Source organism: Otolemur garnettii, unplaced genomic scaffold, assembly GCF_000181295.1.
Source record: "Otolemur garnettii isolate 467f Iridium unplaced genomic scaffold, OtoGar3 scaffold00101, whole genome shotgun sequence".
Lineage (NCBI taxonomy): Eukaryota > Metazoa > Chordata > Mammalia > Primates > Galagidae > Otolemur > Otolemur garnettii.
This window is the reverse complement of record NW_003852496.1, coordinates 451,672-468,489: the sequence shown is the minus strand read 5'-3', so window position 1 is coordinate 468,489 and position 16,818 is coordinate 451,672. Positions and strand designations below refer to the sequence as shown.

At 44.3% G+C, this 16,818-nt stretch overlaps 1 protein-coding gene across 2 annotated transcripts in view; it reads left to right on the top strand.

Annotated features, from left to right (window-relative positions):
• The window catches only part of ZXDC (ZXD family zinc finger C), a 44,054-nt gene that overhangs the window by 2,391 nt on the left and 24,845 nt on the right, over positions 1–16,818 (top strand). For both annotated transcript variants that reach the window (XM_012809250.2, XM_023516966.1), the window contains exons 2-8: positions 1,181–1,333; positions 1,427–1,505; positions 3,032–3,162; positions 7,703–7,873; positions 9,953–10,614; positions 11,888–11,950; positions 12,611–12,695. In XM_012809250.2, the coding sequence (XP_012664704.1) occupies positions 1,181–1,333; positions 1,427–1,505; positions 3,032–3,162; positions 7,703–7,873; positions 9,953–10,614; positions 11,888–11,950; positions 12,611–12,695 (1,344 nt within the window). The remainder of the gene's footprint in view (positions 1–1,180; positions 1,334–1,426; positions 1,506–3,031; positions 3,163–7,702; positions 7,874–9,952; positions 10,615–11,887; positions 11,951–12,610; positions 12,696–16,818) is intronic.

Below are 16,818 nucleotides of genomic sequence, written 5' to 3'. Positions count from 1 at the left end.
TGAGCCAGTGTGAGGCAACCGGAATGTGAGGGGACTTTAGGTAGGAGAGACTGCAGAGGCAGAGTCCAGAGGGATTATTGATTATTGATTAGGGGGCAGTTCCTGCTAAGGCAGCTAGGATTGGTGCCCAGACTTACCTGACCAAGTATGTGAATACTCAGAAGTCCAACATAGGCAAATTATGGGATATGAGGATCAGATTATGGTCAGAGGATGACTTTAGGGTCTTGAGGAAATCAGCATTTCCTAGTTACATGTTGCTGGGGGAAATAAGTTGCTGACACTTGTATGCAGTGCTGTGCAATATATAGTGTGTCTGCACCTTGATTCCCAGACATCATGGTGTCCTGTTAAAGAATCTGAGAAGAGCTGTAACAAAGGCACCTGTTAACATCCTGCAGCCTCATATTTCCACCCTATTTGAGCACTACATGTATTTGTCATGGAAATATTGATGTGGAAATTCTGGGAATTGCTAAGGTGTAGGCTACATTGGCATGGGGATGGGGTTAGATAGGGGGCCTCATTGGGGGACTGAGGTTGGAGGTGATAGAAAAGGCCATGTGAGTAAAGATGACAAAGCGAGGAATCCTGAGGAAATGGCAAAAGGAACAGGAGTCTAGATAAGAAAAGGTGGAGTCGGTAGTTGTAGAAATGGGGACCGTTGTAGAGATGGAGATGGAGACCGTCAGGGATAGAGTTCCTAAGTGTACAGAATGCAGCATTCACCCCAGGGGGGTGAAATCCTAGCTGTTAGAATGGTTTGTAATCCTTCAAAGCTCAACCCTACCCGGCAAAATGTCCCTCAGTGTTTAATTCTTGTGATAGGGTCTAACAGGAGCAGTACTGTTATTGGAGTTCATGGAAGACACACTGAATGTATATAGGGTCAGTGCTGTAAAACTGACTGTGAGTTGGGACTTTCTCGATCAATTATTCCATCTCCAAGTCATACTGTAACAGGTGGCCTGCGTGTAGGTGTTGGGTGCCATCAGCCACCCCTGTTGTAGCTATTACAAAGCCAGACACTAATGGTCATAACTTTTTAGAGATTGCTTCTGAGTCGTTTTTTTCCTTGCCTGGTTTTAGTATGAATAGCATCCTGGGGTTGTGGCTAGCGTCAGTTGTGTGAAATGATTTCTGTGACACCGTGAACAGGGTTTGTATTTTCTTTGTTCAGGCTGTGAGAAGACATTCATCACAGTGAGTGCCCTGTTTTCCCATAACCGAGCCCACTTCAGGGAACAAGAGCTCTTTTCTTGCTCTTTTCCTGGGTGCAGCAAGCAATATGACAAAGCCTGTCGACTGAAAATTCACCTAAGGAGTCACACAGGTAATGTGCTGGGGAATTGCAACATCATTTGGATCAAGGACTTGTCATTATTGGATTTATAATTATGCTATGTATATATTTTTTTTTAATAAGGTGAAAGACCCTTTATTTGTGACTCAGACAGTTGTGGCTGGACCTTCACCAGCATGTCTAAACTTCTAAGGCACAAAAGGTAATCCTCACATTTTGGTACATGTTATCAACTTTGAAAATGATCAGTTTGTCAGTAGCAGAAACTTATGGATCAAAGAGCTATAGTTTTTAAGTTAGTTTAAAAAAAAACAAGAACTCGGCAGTGCCTGTGGCTGAAGGAATAGGGCGTCAGCCCCATATACTGGGGGTGACAGGTTCAAGTTCGCCCCAGCCAAAACTGCAAAAAAAAAAAAAAAAAGAACTCAACGTAGGTAATTTGAAACATTTAGAAAACTGTAAAAAGAAAATTACTCAGAATCTCCTCACCTAAAGATAGTTTTTTCTATTTTTACTTTTTTTTAACTTAATGAGGCCTGCTTTATATACAGTTCCTTTTTCTTTCTTAAACTTAACATTGTAGACTATGCTTTCCTCATGTCATTACAAATTTTCATTTTTTTTTTTTTTTTTGAGACAGAGTCTTACTATGTCACCCTCGGTTGAGTGCCATGGCGTCATAGCTCACAGCAACCTCAAACTCTTGGGCTTGGCGATTCTCTTGCCTCAGTCTCCTAAGTAGCTGGGACTACAGTCACCTGCCACAATATTCAGCTGTTTTGTTGTTGTTGTTATTGTTTAGGAGGCCTGGGCTGGATTTGAACCCGCCAGCCTTGGTGTATGGCTGGTGCCTTAACCACTGAGCCACAGGCACTGAGCCAGTCATTACAAATTTCCATGGTGATAACGATGACTTTGGAGCATGTTTCCAGGTGGTGCTCCACACTTTATGTGTGTGTTTTGTTCCGTTTTTACGACAGCTCTGAAGCTCTTGTTTTTATTTTCTTAGCTTTACAATGAGCCTTAGTGAGGTTGGATGGTTAGTCTTAAGTTTGCACAGGTGGTGTCTGAGGGGTTTAATACAAAAATTGCACTTAGGAAAAGATACATTCTTTATGAGTTGAACTAAGAGGGTCTTTTTAGCATTGCAGTCCATCCTCTGTGCATACTGCTCATGGCCCTCTGCTGCTTAGAAAGCTTTTTGTCCATGAGAATTCCTAAACATGGGAGCAGCCTCATCGGTCTATTTGGGAATCTGATATTCCTATACTGAAATAGCCCTTACTATTCTGTGTATGACTCTGGGGTCAGCTTAGTCATTAAAGTAGACTTTTCTAAGCTGTGCATGGTGATAGGTACCTATGGTATCAGCTACTCGGGCAGCTGAGGCAAGGAGAATGGATCTCTTGAGCCTAGGAATTTGAGGTAGCTGTGAGCTATGGACTCCATGGCATTTTACCAAGAGCAACAGAGTAAGACTTTGTCTCAAGAAAAAATAAACAAATAAATATAGTAGAATTTTCATTTATGGGTTAGTTAAATTGAAAATCTCACATGGACTAAAGACAGAAGATTTCCTGAAATATAATGACTGCATTTTTTTTAAATGCAGAGAGTTTGTATTTTGGTATGTTTAGCAGAATTTTAAACAAAGAATCCCCTCTGAGGCCTGTGCCCGTGCCCATGAGTTGTGAGTAATCGCTGTGCTGTTGCTTCCTGTTCTGGCAGGAAACATGATGATGACCGGAGGTTTACCTGTCCTGTCGAAGGCTGTGGGAAGTCGTTCACAAGAGCAGAGCACCTGAAAGGACACAGCATAACCCACCTGGGCACAAAGCCATTTGAGTGTCCTGTGGAAGGTAAGGTAGAGCTTAAAACATTGCTTTGAGCTGTGAACTAAGTACTACAGCAACATTTATGCTGCAAGTTGCATTTGTTTAAAGGTAAATTTAGTTGGTCAAAGACAAGTAAGTGTAAGTTGCAGCATTGTGTTGACTAGGCAGGTTGGGCTTGACATCAGGTCCTGCCTTCCCTGGATCTGTGGCTCTAGTTACATTACCTGCTTGATTTGATGCCACTTGATTTGGTGGCTGTGGGGGTTGGGTGAAATAATGTGGAAAATGCCCCTTTGTGTGTCTTGCCCATAGCCTGGACTCAGTAAACTCTAGGTAGCTGCTCATTTTGTGGTTGGACAATAGTAAAGGTAGCTTACTTTCTGAAAAGGACATTAATGTTTTTCTTCAAAATGCCAAAGGTACAGTTCATTACCAAATAGCTGCCCTGTGGCTCGTCTCTGCTGGGCCTGCTGTGCAGCTTTGTGTGTACTGGGGCACAGGAAGGCTGTGAATTAGAATTTTGGCTACACCACTCCCAAAGATGACCTTGGCAAGCTGCTTCTCTACAACATTGTTTCCTTATCTGGAGAAGGGGATAATAAAGATCCTTTTAGACTCAGCGCCTGTAGCACAGTGGTTACAGCACCACCCACATACACGGAGGCTGATGGGCTCGAACCTGGCCAGGGCCAGCTAAACAACAATGAAAACTGCAACAACAACAAAAAATAGCTAGGTGTTGTGGCGGGCCCCTATAGTCTTAGCTACTGGAAGGCTAAGGTAAGAGAATCACTGAAGCCTAGGAGTTTGAGGTTACTGTGAGCTATGATGCCACAGCACTCTACTCAGGATGACATAGTGAGACTCTGTCTCAAAAAATAAAAAAATAAAGATCCATTTAAAGGTAAGGCCAGTCTTAGAACAGTGATCATAATACAAGTCGTTTAACTTATATTTTGGTGCCTCCTTCCTTCATAGTTGCATTCAGGAATGTATAACAAGTGAGCAGGTAATGTGCAGGGTACTCTAGCAATGCCCAGTGCTCACCCAGCCTTTCCTGGGAGTGGGCATAGTCTCCCAGTTAGCCAGAGGAGGAGGAAGAGTCTCCTAGAGGTGCATGAGCAACAAGCTGAGTGCTTAGGCAGGTGGGTGCTGTGGTCACAGTGGAGTTGCACAGCAGGGCTGTAGGGAGGCATGGTCATCCTGAGCCTCTGGGCTGTGCCTGCACTGGGGAGTAGCACCCAGGACAGATGGGAGTAGAGGCAACAGGACATGATGGATTTGGGTTTTTCAGCAGGGTCAGTGTCTCTGAGGTGGGGACACAGGAGCAGTGGTTTGGATGTGCTCTGTTTTAAGTACCTTTTGCTGTATGGGCTCAAGTGCTTGCTGGCAGGGGATGTCCCACAGGAGCTTGGTGAGCAGGCCTGGCAGAGTGAAGCACACGGGAAGTCTTCATTTGAGCCCCAGAACTGATGGACTTTCCAAGGAACAGTGTAAATGGAAGGAGAGGAAGGATAGTGTAGTGATCAAAAGCATGGCTTCTGCCTGGGTTCAAGTCCCAGGTCTGTCGCTGAGTAGCAGTCTGCCCTGGGACCTTGGGCAAACAGCTAAAACCCTCTGTCCTCTTTCCCTCATGTGTGGTAAGCCCTCATGGGGCTGTTGTGAGGGTTCCATTAGTTAATTAGGGTAGAGCGTGTGCAAAACTTGGACATAAGTAGGTTTCTATGGTTATGATTGCTTTTAGATTAATAAAAGGCCTAGGGCAGCACCTGGGGACTGCCACAGATTCAGGTGAAGGTGTGGGAGGGCCCCAGCAGGGTCAGCAGCAGCGTAGGGGTGCTGAGCCAAGAGAGGATGCATGGAATTGTGTTGAGGAAAGCGGAGCCAGGGGGAATGTGTGTGTGGGATGGGTGAGGCGGGGTTTATACTATGCTCCAGTGCCCTAAGGATTGGCCTGAGTGGGAGGCAGGGGATGGTTTGTGCCTGCACTTCTGCTTGAGGTGACTGAGGAAAAGAGGGAGGGGTCAGAGCTGGCTGTTGAGGAGGGAGCTTTGGGTAAGTCTGGGCATTGAGGGGTAGAGGGGAGGGCAGGCTGAGAGTGCTCACATATGGGTGGGATAGGGCTGGGTGGGGGGGCCCAGCGTACCTTGTCAGGCTGACTAGGACCCTCCAGTTCCTGGGGCTAGGCTATAGGTGTGTGTGACCAACTGTACCACTTTCCATTTAGCAGATGTTTGAAATGTTTTGTGACAAAAAGTAAAACAAACACTAACCACTTTTTTCATGGTAATAGAAGGAGAAGATGAAGACAGGGTTTGGGCAATGACAGCAGTCAGTGGGGGCATTGGCAGGGCAGTCTGAGGACAGCATGTATGTGACAGGATTGGAGGGTGGTGATGTCTCTGCTGTCACAGAGCCTTCACACCAAGTCCGGGTTGGTGGGGGGGGGGGGTGAGGGGCGGCGTCCTGCCTGGTCATCCCCAGAGTTCAGGGTGTGGAGACAAGTCTGTCAGTGATGGTGCTCTGCCCCTTTCCTGGGTGGGGCTTTCATTTATAAGGATCAGACACAAATCTCCAGATAAATGAACAATTAGGAAAAGCCAGCAGTTAACATGTATAGAAAAATGGTCACATTCCTGGTCATCAAAGGCAATACAAACTAAGATGAAATGTATTTTGTTGCCTGTTGAATTGGCAAATACTTTTAAAAATAGAGGTGAGGTCCTGTTGTGGGTGACCCCTGCCTTTGGGAAAGCCATCTGATAAAAGGAATATTCTGAGCCTCTGCTCTGTGACTGGTCTATCTCTAGAAATATGTGCTGAGGAGACCCAGCTGGAAGGGGGTCCAGGGCAGCCTGTGCACCGCTGTAAGCAAAGCACGCACACGGCACCTTGCGATTGCAGGGCAAACCGGAGGCGTGCAGTCCTCTCTGCTGTTGCCCAGATGTTCTTTAAGGAGCCTGACCTGGAAACAAGTTTGGAGCTTTATTTGAAAGTGAGATACTGAGTTGAGAACTGCATTCGGGGCAGCCAGGGTCTGGCCTTCGGCACCCTGCTTACTGTGCTGAGAGAGCTCCGCGTTTGGCATTGTTCATTTCCTAGGCCCTGTGCAGACACTTTATATGTAGGTGTTGATTTATTTGGCAATAACACCCCATGAGATAAGTGGGTATTCCCATTTTTACGGAAGAGAGAAAGGAGATCTCTGCAAAGGATAAAATAATTGGGCCAAGGCCGCATAGCTGGTAGGTGGCAGAGCTAGAGTCAGGGTCCAGGCCAGGCTGCCTGCCCACCTGCCGTTGGTGCCCAAGTGCCTGAGCTTGGTGGTTTCCAATACTGGGGTGGCCCTAGCACAGGTCAGGGCCCAGACACCTCTAATTCTACCTGCCTCTGGATGGTGGTACCTCCCTGCCCCTGGGACATCTCTTTGTTCTGTTAGGGCTGGTTTCCTTCTGCCCTGTGTTGTTGCAGCAGCTGATTGTTGGGCTGGCCTTGCCAGATGACAGGCTTCCGGCTGCCTGGAGCCCTGCTGCCTTCCCTGTGTCCATGCGGAACAGAGCCCACACAGTGGCAATCAGGGCATAAAGGGAGGTGACTGTAATTTTGAATTTGTCTTCTTTCCCCTCTGATGTTTGTGTGCAGATCTGAGGCTTACACGCTGAATTGAGTATGTGGGCAAGGTAATGCCAGCCCCAGGTCTGCTCATAGCCTGGTCCAGAGACACTTGCTGTCTGGGCATTAGGTTGTCAGCAGAAAATGGAAGGAATTGGTTTTGATGATCTGTTCAGATAGTTTCCAACTCTGGATGTCATAGGATTATAATTGTTTTATATATTAATACCTTAATACAGATGATTAGTGTGAATTTTTCACAGTTGAATTTTTTTTTTTTTTTTTTTTGAGACAGAGCCTCAAGCTGTCCCCCTGGGTAGAGTGCTGTGGCATTACAGCTCACAGCAACCTCCAACTCCTGGGCTCAAGCGAGTCTCCTGCCTCCGCCTCCCAAGTAGCTGGGACTACTGGCACCCGCCACAACGCCCGGCCATTTTTGGTTGTAGCCGTCATTGTTGTTTTGGCGGGTCCGGGCTGGGGATTCGAACCCGCCACCTTAGGTGTACGTGGCTGGCGCCCTAGCTATAGGCGCCGAGCCCACAGTTGAATATTTAAGGAGTTGTTTAATACCTAATTTGATTTAATCTTCTTTTTTTTTTTTGGCCTGGACTGGGTTTGAACCCCCTACTTCTGGTATATGGGGCCTGTGCTCTACTCCTTTGAGCCACAGGCGCCCTGACTTAGTACCATGCATGGTGTGGAAACAGCAGCAGCACCAGCTTGTCTGGGGTCATACTTAGACGTGGCTGTGGCAGGACTTCAGATCTCCCTGTGGTTCTTACTAATCTCTTGCTTTTTAAAGACAGTTTGCTTTTGACTTTAATTCCTTATGATGCTCCTAATGATGTTTGATCTGTTCTCATTGTGGTTTGTGACCTGATGAGGAAGTCTCATTTTTTCCTGGGTCATTGGCAATTCCTCATTTTAACTCTTATTGCCCAATTTGTTCTAGGGTGCTGTGCTAGATTCTCCGCTCGCAGCAGTCTGTATATCCACTCAAAGAAGCACATGCAGGATGCCAGTACTCCCAAAAGCCGTTGTCCAGTGTCCAGCTGCAATAGACTCTTCACCTCTAAGCACAGCATGAAGGCTCACATGGTCAGACAGCACAGCCAATGCCAAGGTCTGCGCCTCTCACATCCCTCTCTGGGAGCTGTGGAGATGAGTATGTCTGAGTGTGTGTGAGAATCAGGGATAGTGCTGTTCTTCTCCACCCTCGGGTGGCCCAGGACAGATGTCATGACATGGCTGCTAAGCTGGTACCCTTTTCTTGTGCTCTGTCTTGCCTCTGAGCCTTCATTCCCTCATCTTTGGAGTGCTCCCCTTGAAGAATGTTCAGCCTTTATTTTGTTGGCTTTCCCTAGCACATCTCCCCCCAGTTGGTGTCTCCATGGAACTTTTGTCCTGAATTCTGAGCCACCTCTGCTCTTTCTAGGTCTCCTTGCTCTTTCTGAGCACTCCAGACTGTCTCCGTTTCCCTATCCCTCTTCAGAGATGCTCTCATACTCCCAGGGACACTGTTTCCTCTGGGAATCTGACCTGGGGGGGAGGGGGTGAGAGCTGGTGGAGAGTTGAGGGCAAACTGTATCAGTGTTCTTTTTGCATTTTCAAGTAATGTGACAACTAATAATATATTCTGAATTTGATTTTTTTTTTTTTTTTTTTGTCTAGAGTAGTTTTCTTTCATAGGTTAGCTTTAAAAATACAGGCACTGTGAGCCAGGCTCAGTGCTCACACCTATAATCCTAGCCCTCTGAGAGGCTGAGGTGGGAGGACTGTTTGAGCTCAGGAGTTCAAGACTAATCTGAACCTGAGCAAAAGTGAGACCCTGTCTATACTTAAAAAGGAGGGGGGGGGCAGGAAAAACTAGCCAGGCATTATGGTAGACACCTCTAGTCCCAACTACTCATGAGGCTAAGGCAGGAGGATCCCTTGAATCCACGAGGCTGAGGTTGCTGTGAGCTAGGCTGAGGCCACTGCTCTCTAGCCTGGGTGACAGAATGAGATTCTGTCTCAAAACCCCCCAAAACATGGGTGCTCTGGGTTTTTACAACGTGCAAGTGTGAATTTCAGGTTAGCTAACAGTATGGGAAGAACAGAAGTGGAAAATTGAGAACCTTTTCCCTCAAGGCCAGGCACTAGGAGAGGCAGGAAGCTGCAGTGATTTCTTGGTAAAGAATAATGTGAGGCAGAAGAGGCCCAAATTCATTGTACCCACATTTTACTGTCTGCTTGGTTCTAGAAGAGCCCTGCAATTTGGTGTGACTGCTATGTTCTTAAATACAAATCCACAGCTTGAATATCATTGAAAACTTTTGAAGTCATTAATATTTACTGTTCTTCCAAGGATATTCTGATTATTTAAATTAATTAAATAACAGTCAAATATTTAAAGAGTGTTATGACCAAAAGCCATGGCTACAAATGGAGAGGGATCTGTAGAATTCTTTTGTGTAATCATTCAGTGCTATGTCAGGACCAGGCACTGGATGCTGAGGGGTGTGGATTGGGTTATAGTCTTGGAGGGGTTAGAGATTTGAAACGTAATAGGAGGGAAGCCCACGAGCTCACATAGGAAAGCACGTCTCAGAGTACCTCAGGGGACCTGGTGTCTGAGTTCCGTGCATCTGCTTAGAGCTGGAGCTTTGATCTCAGTCCAGAGAAGATAGGCCAGGGGCCCAATTATATTCCCTTTGATCAACCCCACATGGCTCACATTGGTTTTGGAGTGGCAGCTAGTTGTAGAATGGGGCACAAAGCAGGCAAGACATGATCTGACGCAAGCCGACTCCAGAAATATGCCCAGAGCCACAGGTCAGCTTACAACTGACTTCTGAAGAGTGTGCACCATGGGGAGTGTTAGTCTTCTCAGGTAACTACTGTGGTGTAGGGGTGAAGGGCCCAGGTGTGAAGCCAGAAAGAATTTGGATCTTATCTTCTCACTGTTAGTAGTTACTGTTACTTTAGGGAATGTTTTTCACCTCTCCAGTTATTTCCTCTGGACACATCTCTGTCAGCTTGAGTATCTGCGACAGGTCTGTGAAGTGCTTGAGGTGTTAGCAAGCCAGTCCCTGTGCTGACGAGGCCATAGGAACGGGACAGTGAATATTTCCTTCGGGGCTTGCTTGGTAACACCTTAAGCATAAGCAGAATTTCTTAGTCTGAGGTCATAAAATAACCAGAGTATTCATTCCTTCCTCAGATCCCTTACCTCAGCTAGAAGCTCCAAGTTCTCTTGTGCCCAGCAGTGAGCTCGCTAACATAGACCTGGCAGCACTCTTCTCTGACACGCCTGCTGGCGGTAGTGGTTCTGCTAGTGGCTCAGAGGAGGCATTGAACTCTGGAATCCTGACTATTGATGTCACTTCTGTGAGCTCCTCTCTGGGAGGGAACCTCCCTACCAATAATAGCTCCTATGGGCAGATGGACCCCCTGGTCCTGGTGGCCCACAGTGAAATGCCTCCAAGTCTGGACAGCCCTCTTCTTCTTGGCACGGCAGCCACTGTTCTCCAGCAGGGCAGCTTCGGTGTGGACGACATGCAGACCATGAGTGCAGGAGCATTAGGCTGTTTGGTGGCTCTGCCTGTGAAGAACTTGGGTCAAGACCCACCACCTGTGACCTCCAGCAGTAACTCGGCAGCACACGTCACTGCACCAGCCTTTTCAGGTGCCCCCCGTGGGAATGCCAGTGTCCCAAAGGGGCTGGCTGCAGTCAAGGTGGAGCAGGATTCGCTTCCCAGCCCTGAAGCAGCTGGGCGGCAGAAAGGAAGCTGCAGGCTGGCCCAGCCTGTGCTGTCCAGCCCAGTGGAGAGGCCCGGTGCTCAGGACACAGAGCTCAGTGTGGGCACCGGCAGCCTCTACTTGGTATGAAGCCTTCCATTCAGTCACCACCTCATAGTTCACTTCTGTCATATTCAGTTTTGAGGATATTGTGGATTAATCCTTTCTGTGCAGACATTTCTTACTGGTTTGCAGAAGGATGGAGCCCTGGACTAGAAGTCTGGAGATCTGAAATTTGACCTTGAGTCTGGAACTGATGAGCTCCTATGACCTTAACCTGAGATCGCTTAACCTGAGCCTTAAATTCTCGTTGATTTCTAAACATAAGGGGATTTGGCTAGATGATTTCTAAGGTCCTTTTTTCTGTGATTCCATGATATTGTGTTTATTTTCTTGAAAAATAACTGAGGTATTTCATAATGTTGAAATGTTTTTACATTTTGTGCTTTTTAACTAATGATGAGTCCTAGAAGAGGAGAAATTGTGACATAAACTACCTGTAAAGGTTTAATGGAAACTTTAAACCAGGGGTCCTCAAACTTTTTAAACAGGGGGCCAGTTCACTGTCCCTCAGACCGTTGGAGGGCCTGACTGTGGGCCCTGGTAGGAGTCGGCTGCTAAGCAGGACGGGCAGTGGCGGCAAAAACACCTGGCGGGCTGCATGTGTCCCGCGAGCCATAGTTTGAGGACGCCTGCTTTTTAAACCAATGCCAAAATACGTTTTTTAAAAATTAGAATTAACAAGAAAATGAAATGGTATGATCCTTTGTTTTTGGAGGATTATAAGAATACTTCTCCAATTCTGAGGCTAGACTGTTAATATACTTTAATTATATGTATATCAATTATACATTTAAAATAATTTAAAATAATTTAAGCTTTCATGAGAGAGTCTGACTTTCCTCAGTCTCTAGTGGGAATGACCAAATAGGGTTTTTCTTTGTGGCATAGGTTAAATGTAATGGTGACATTTATATTGTTCAAAATTGTAAATCTTAACTTTATCACAACTTTAAAAAGATGTTACATATTTTAAATTAGGATAACTTGGGAGGGTGCAGCTTTCATTTCTTTCGGTCTGAGAGGAGGACTGTCTCTGTCCCTTCAGTTTCTTGTTAGTAGCAGAGCTGCGCTTTGCTTAGGCTGAGCAGACAGGAGCTGGGCAAGGGTGGGGGGTGTCCACAGGGCAGAGATAAGTGGGAAGCCAGTCCCTGGTGTGGGGACTTGGTGCCCTGGTGCCTTGGGAGATAGATAGTAGTTCTCTTGTGCCCCGCAACATTCCAGAGCCATAACTATGGGTGGAGGTGGAGGAGTTGGTAAGACCTGGATCCTAACTCGTTGTTCGTTTTCTTGCTAGCCGTGTGATGTGGGGCTCCCTCGCTTCTCTGAATACAAATGGTGTGTGGTGAATGGGTTACAGGTATGCCACGAGCTGTTGAGGGCTGCTCCTTTTCTCTTTGTAGTGATAAATATTAAAACACTTTTCCTATAAAACATTCACAAATTTACAATAGTTTAAGTCTTATTTGAATACTATTTGTGTGACTCCCTCAGTAAATCCCCTTAATTCAATAACATAATTACATGTTTGGTGTTTAAGACTTTGAGCGCAGCTCTCATTGCCAGAGTGGCCCCTGCAGGGCTCTGCAAGGCAGGGCCAGCCCCAGGCCTGCTGTGCTGGTACATGGCACAGTGTGAGAAGTGTCGAGAGTGCTGCAGCCAGGCAACCCGGAGTCCCCAAGGCAAGGCTGGGTGTTTGTTTCAGAAAGCAGAGAAGTGCATAATTCATTTTATGACAGTCTCTGTGTAAAATATTTTAATATGTTTTAGACTTTAGAGAATAAACTTTGCTTCTCTGGATAATAAAATCATGAATGTTGTTCAAACTCTGAGTTTGTTCAGCTGTCCTCATAACTGGACATAGTATTTGGCTGTTCGTGTGCCTTTGCTGGCGACTCTGAAGTGGTTATTGGAGCTCTGACGTGTTCAAGAAGCAGGCTTATGGCAATTCTGTAGTTCCCTTGCTACCCTTCCTTTGCTGTCTAGATCAAGTGACTGACACACTTTTCTTTGGTCTCAGGAAAGTGGGGGCTCAGCAAGAACTGATTACCGAGCCATTCAACTAGCCACGAAAAAAAAGCAGAAAGGAACTGGGAACAATGCAGGTGAGGCCATGTGCGCCGCAGCGCTGGGTGATCAGGGCCCTGCCGTTCTCTGTGAGCTAATGGGCAGAAGCAGCCCAGAGATGTGTTCTTTGTCTTACTTCCTTTTCAGAATGCTCTCTTACCAACTGCCTAGTTCCGTACAAACTTAAGGAAAACTGAATAGCAAAATTGCCAGCACCAGTATATACTTCTTTTATTTGCCTAAAAAAGTTTTATGAAAGTTAATGGTTCAAACACAAGTGTCAGTTACCTGGAAGGCTACTAAGGCGGACAAAGCTGGCCAGGTGTCAAGAAAGCAGGGAGGGGACCTGATGCCACATGGCTGCTGGCCCTGACCTTGGCATGGTGGAGACCTGGGAGACTGCAGCTGTCCTCAAGAAAGTGATAAATGGTGCTGACCCCTATTTCCTGTGGCACTGTGCCTTCCAGTTCTGAGTTACTTTGAAATCTTGTGGGAGTTTTTTTGGACAGAGTCTTTGTAGAGTGCTGTGGCATCATAGCTCATAGCAACCTCAAACTCTTGGGCTCCAGTAATCTTCTTTGCGTCAGCCTCCCAAGTAGCTGGGATTACAGGTGTCCACCACAATGCCTGATTATTTTTAGAGACGGGGTATCACTCTGGCCCCAGCTGGTCTTGAACTCCTGAGCTCAGGCAATCCACCCGCTTTGGCCTTCCAGTGTGCTAGGATTATAGGTGTGAGCCACCGCGCCCACCCCAAAATTTTGTTTTAAAGTGTCAGCAAGTTATTTGCATTTTTGAACAACACCTCCTGGACCAAAAAAGACCTAGTGGTCTGTGATTGTGGCTGTCTCTCCTAAAAATGTGGTAGTAGCTTAAAGGAAACTGTCTTTGTAAAAATAACAGTGAATTCTTTTACTATATTATTTTGTGTGTTTCATTTATGTTTATTTAAAAATTGTTATAAAAATATTAAGTATGTAGGATCAGTGATATTTTATATTTTGCTCTCTATTTTTAATAGTATTATGGTTCCTTGTTTAAAATAAATAATAATGCCCTACTGTTTGTTAATCTGTTTTCTTCATACAAATATTTCCCTATGATGAATGTTGTGTCATTGGTACTTCTACGGTTTATGAAGTACAAAATGGAACTTTTAAGATAATAGAAAAAAGTGTTGTGGTAGAAGTCTATAGAAGGAGTTTCCCCACATACTAGGCAAAGTTCATGAAGGATACCAGATGGCTTTGTTGAACCTAGTAGATAATTTCGTACTTGAAGGGAAAAAGAGTACTACAGGCATTCAGATATACAGACTACATTCATTGCATTGAGTTGTAATAATGTCTATAAATGTGGTTTGGTCTTTTAGCATTGTCTTTAAAAAAATAAGGACACTTAAAAAAAATCATAGCCACATGTGTTACCGCTTCCTTAATATCAGTATCTGGCAAGTCTTAATTTTTCAGTTGTCTCAGACGCTAACAAATGCTTTTTAATTATTTGGGGCAGAATCCAAATAAGGTCCATATGTTACTGTTGGTTGATACATTTCTTAAGTCTCTTTTGTAGCTGTAGGTTTCTCGTCCATCTCTCTGCCATGTTTTTGTTGAAAAATCTGAGTAGTTCTGTTAAGTTTGCCAGTCTGGATTTTGCTGATTGCATCAACTGTGATGTAGGAACCTGTTTTCCTATGCTTTTTTCTGTTTTCTATAAATTACTGCATCTGGGGGTCTGATCTGATTGGTTGGTGAAACAGTTGTGGCTGGTGGCGGTGGGCTCTGCAGGGGGCACCTGGCCACTGGCGGTCTGTCCTTCTGTGTTGTTAGTAGCCATGGATTACCAGTGACTTCTTAGGGGCTGCAGAAGATGATGCTCTAATTCTCCTCGTTCATTAGCTAGAACACATTTGCAGAGAGCAACTTCTCGTCATTTCTTCACCCAAAGGTGAAGTTTATACAGGAGAGTCTAGATATTGGGGATCTTTACTAGTTTGCTTTTTTTTAATTATTATTTTTTATTAAATCATAACTTTGTACATTGATGCATTTATGGGGTTCAGTGTACTGCTTCGATATAAAATGTGAAATGCTTACATTGAATTAAGTAACACATCCATCACAATTATACTCATTTCTTAATAGTATTTAAATGTACCATTGCATCATGCACATTAGGTGAGGTTCCCCCCAAATACCCTCCCTCCTCCTATGTCCCCCCACTTCTTCCTTTCTACTTTCTGGACTATAGTTATGGTTTACCATTCATATGAATGTATAGGTGATTATGTATTGATTCATAGTGGTATTGAGTACATTGGATACTATTTTTTCCATTCTTGAGATACTTTACTAAGAAGAGTATGTTCCAGGTCCATCCAGGTAAACATAAAAGATGTGAAGTCTCCATCTTTTTTATGGCTGCATAGTATTCCATGGTGTACATATACCACAATTTGTTAATCTATTCATGGGTTGATGGGCACTTGGGCTGTTTCCATGACTTGGCAATTATGAATTGGGGTGCAGTAAACATTCTGGTGCAAATGTTTTGTTGTAGGATAATTTTTGATCATCTGGGAATATACCTAGTAGAGGAATTGCAAGATCAAACAGGTCTACTTTTAGTTCCTTGAGTGTTCTCTAAACTTCTTTCCAAAAAGGTTGTATTAGCTTGCATTCCTACCAGCAGTGTAGAAGTATTCCCTTCTCTCTGCATCCACACCAAGATGTAGTTTTAAGATTTTGTGATGTGGGCTAATCTTACTGGAGTTAGATGATATCTCAGGGTGGTCTGATGATTAAGGATGATGAGCATTTTTTTCATATGTTTGTAGGCCATGTGACTATCTTCGTCAGAGAAGTTTCTGTTCAAGTCTCTTGCCCACATAGAAATAGGGTTATTTGTTCCTTTCTTATTAATTAGTTTGAGTTCTCTGTAGATTCTAGTTATCAGACCTTTGTCAGAAGTATGACCTGCAAAAATCTTCTCCCATTCTGAAAGTTGTCTGTTTGCTTTACTTACTGTGCCCTTGGCTGTGCAAAAGCTTTTTAGTTTGATCAGATCCTAGTAATGTAATTTTGGTGTTGCTTCAATTGCCCGGGTGGGGGGTCCTCCGCATAAAATATTCTCCCAAGCTGATTTCTTCAAGTGTTTTCTCTCTACTCTTTTCTATTATTTTTATAATTTCATGTCTTAAGTTTAAATCTTTTATCCAGTGAGAATCAATTTTGGTTAATGGTGAAAGGTGGGGTCCAGTTTCAGTCTTCTGCTGGTTGCCAGCCAGTTCACTCACCACCATTTGTTAAATAGGGAGTCTCCCCCCACTGAATGTTTTTGATAGGCTAGTCATAGATCAAATGACTGTAAGTAGCTGGGTTCATATCTTGGTTCTCTATTCTGTTCTATAAATCTACCTCTCTGTTTTTGTGCCAGTACCATGCTTTTTTGATCACTATAGATTTATAGTATAGTGTGAAGTCTGGTAGCATGATTCCTCCTGATTTGTTTTTATTTCTGAGTAATGTCTTGGCTATTCGAGTTTTTTTCTGGTTCCATATAAAACGAAGTACTATTTTTTCCAGATCTTTAAAGTATGATGGTGGTGCTTTGATAGGGATTGCATTAAATTTATAAATTGCTTTGGGTAATATGGACATTTTAACAATATTGATTCTTCCCAGCCAAGAGCATGGTGTGTTTTTCCATTTGTTAACATCTTCAGCTATTTCTTTTCTCAGAGTTTCATAGTTCTCTTTATAGAGATCTTTCACGTCCTTTGTTAGGTAAGTTCTCAAATATTTCATCTTCTTAGGCACTACTGTAAAAGGAATAGAGTCCTTCACTATTTTCAGCTTGACTATTGTTGGTGTATATAAAAGCTACTGAATGTTAAGTATTGATTTTGTATCCTGAGACACTGCTATATTCCTTGATCACGTCTAGGAGTTTTGAAGTTGAGTCCCTGGGATTTTCCAGGTATAGGATCATATCAGTGAAGAGTGAGAGTTTGATCTCCTCTGACCCTATTGATGTATTGTATTTATAGATTTTGCTTATGTTGAACCAACCCTGTACCCCTGAAATAAAACCAACTTGATCATGGTGTATAATTTTTTTAATGTGTTGTTGAATTCTGTTTTTTTTTTTTTTTTTTTTTTT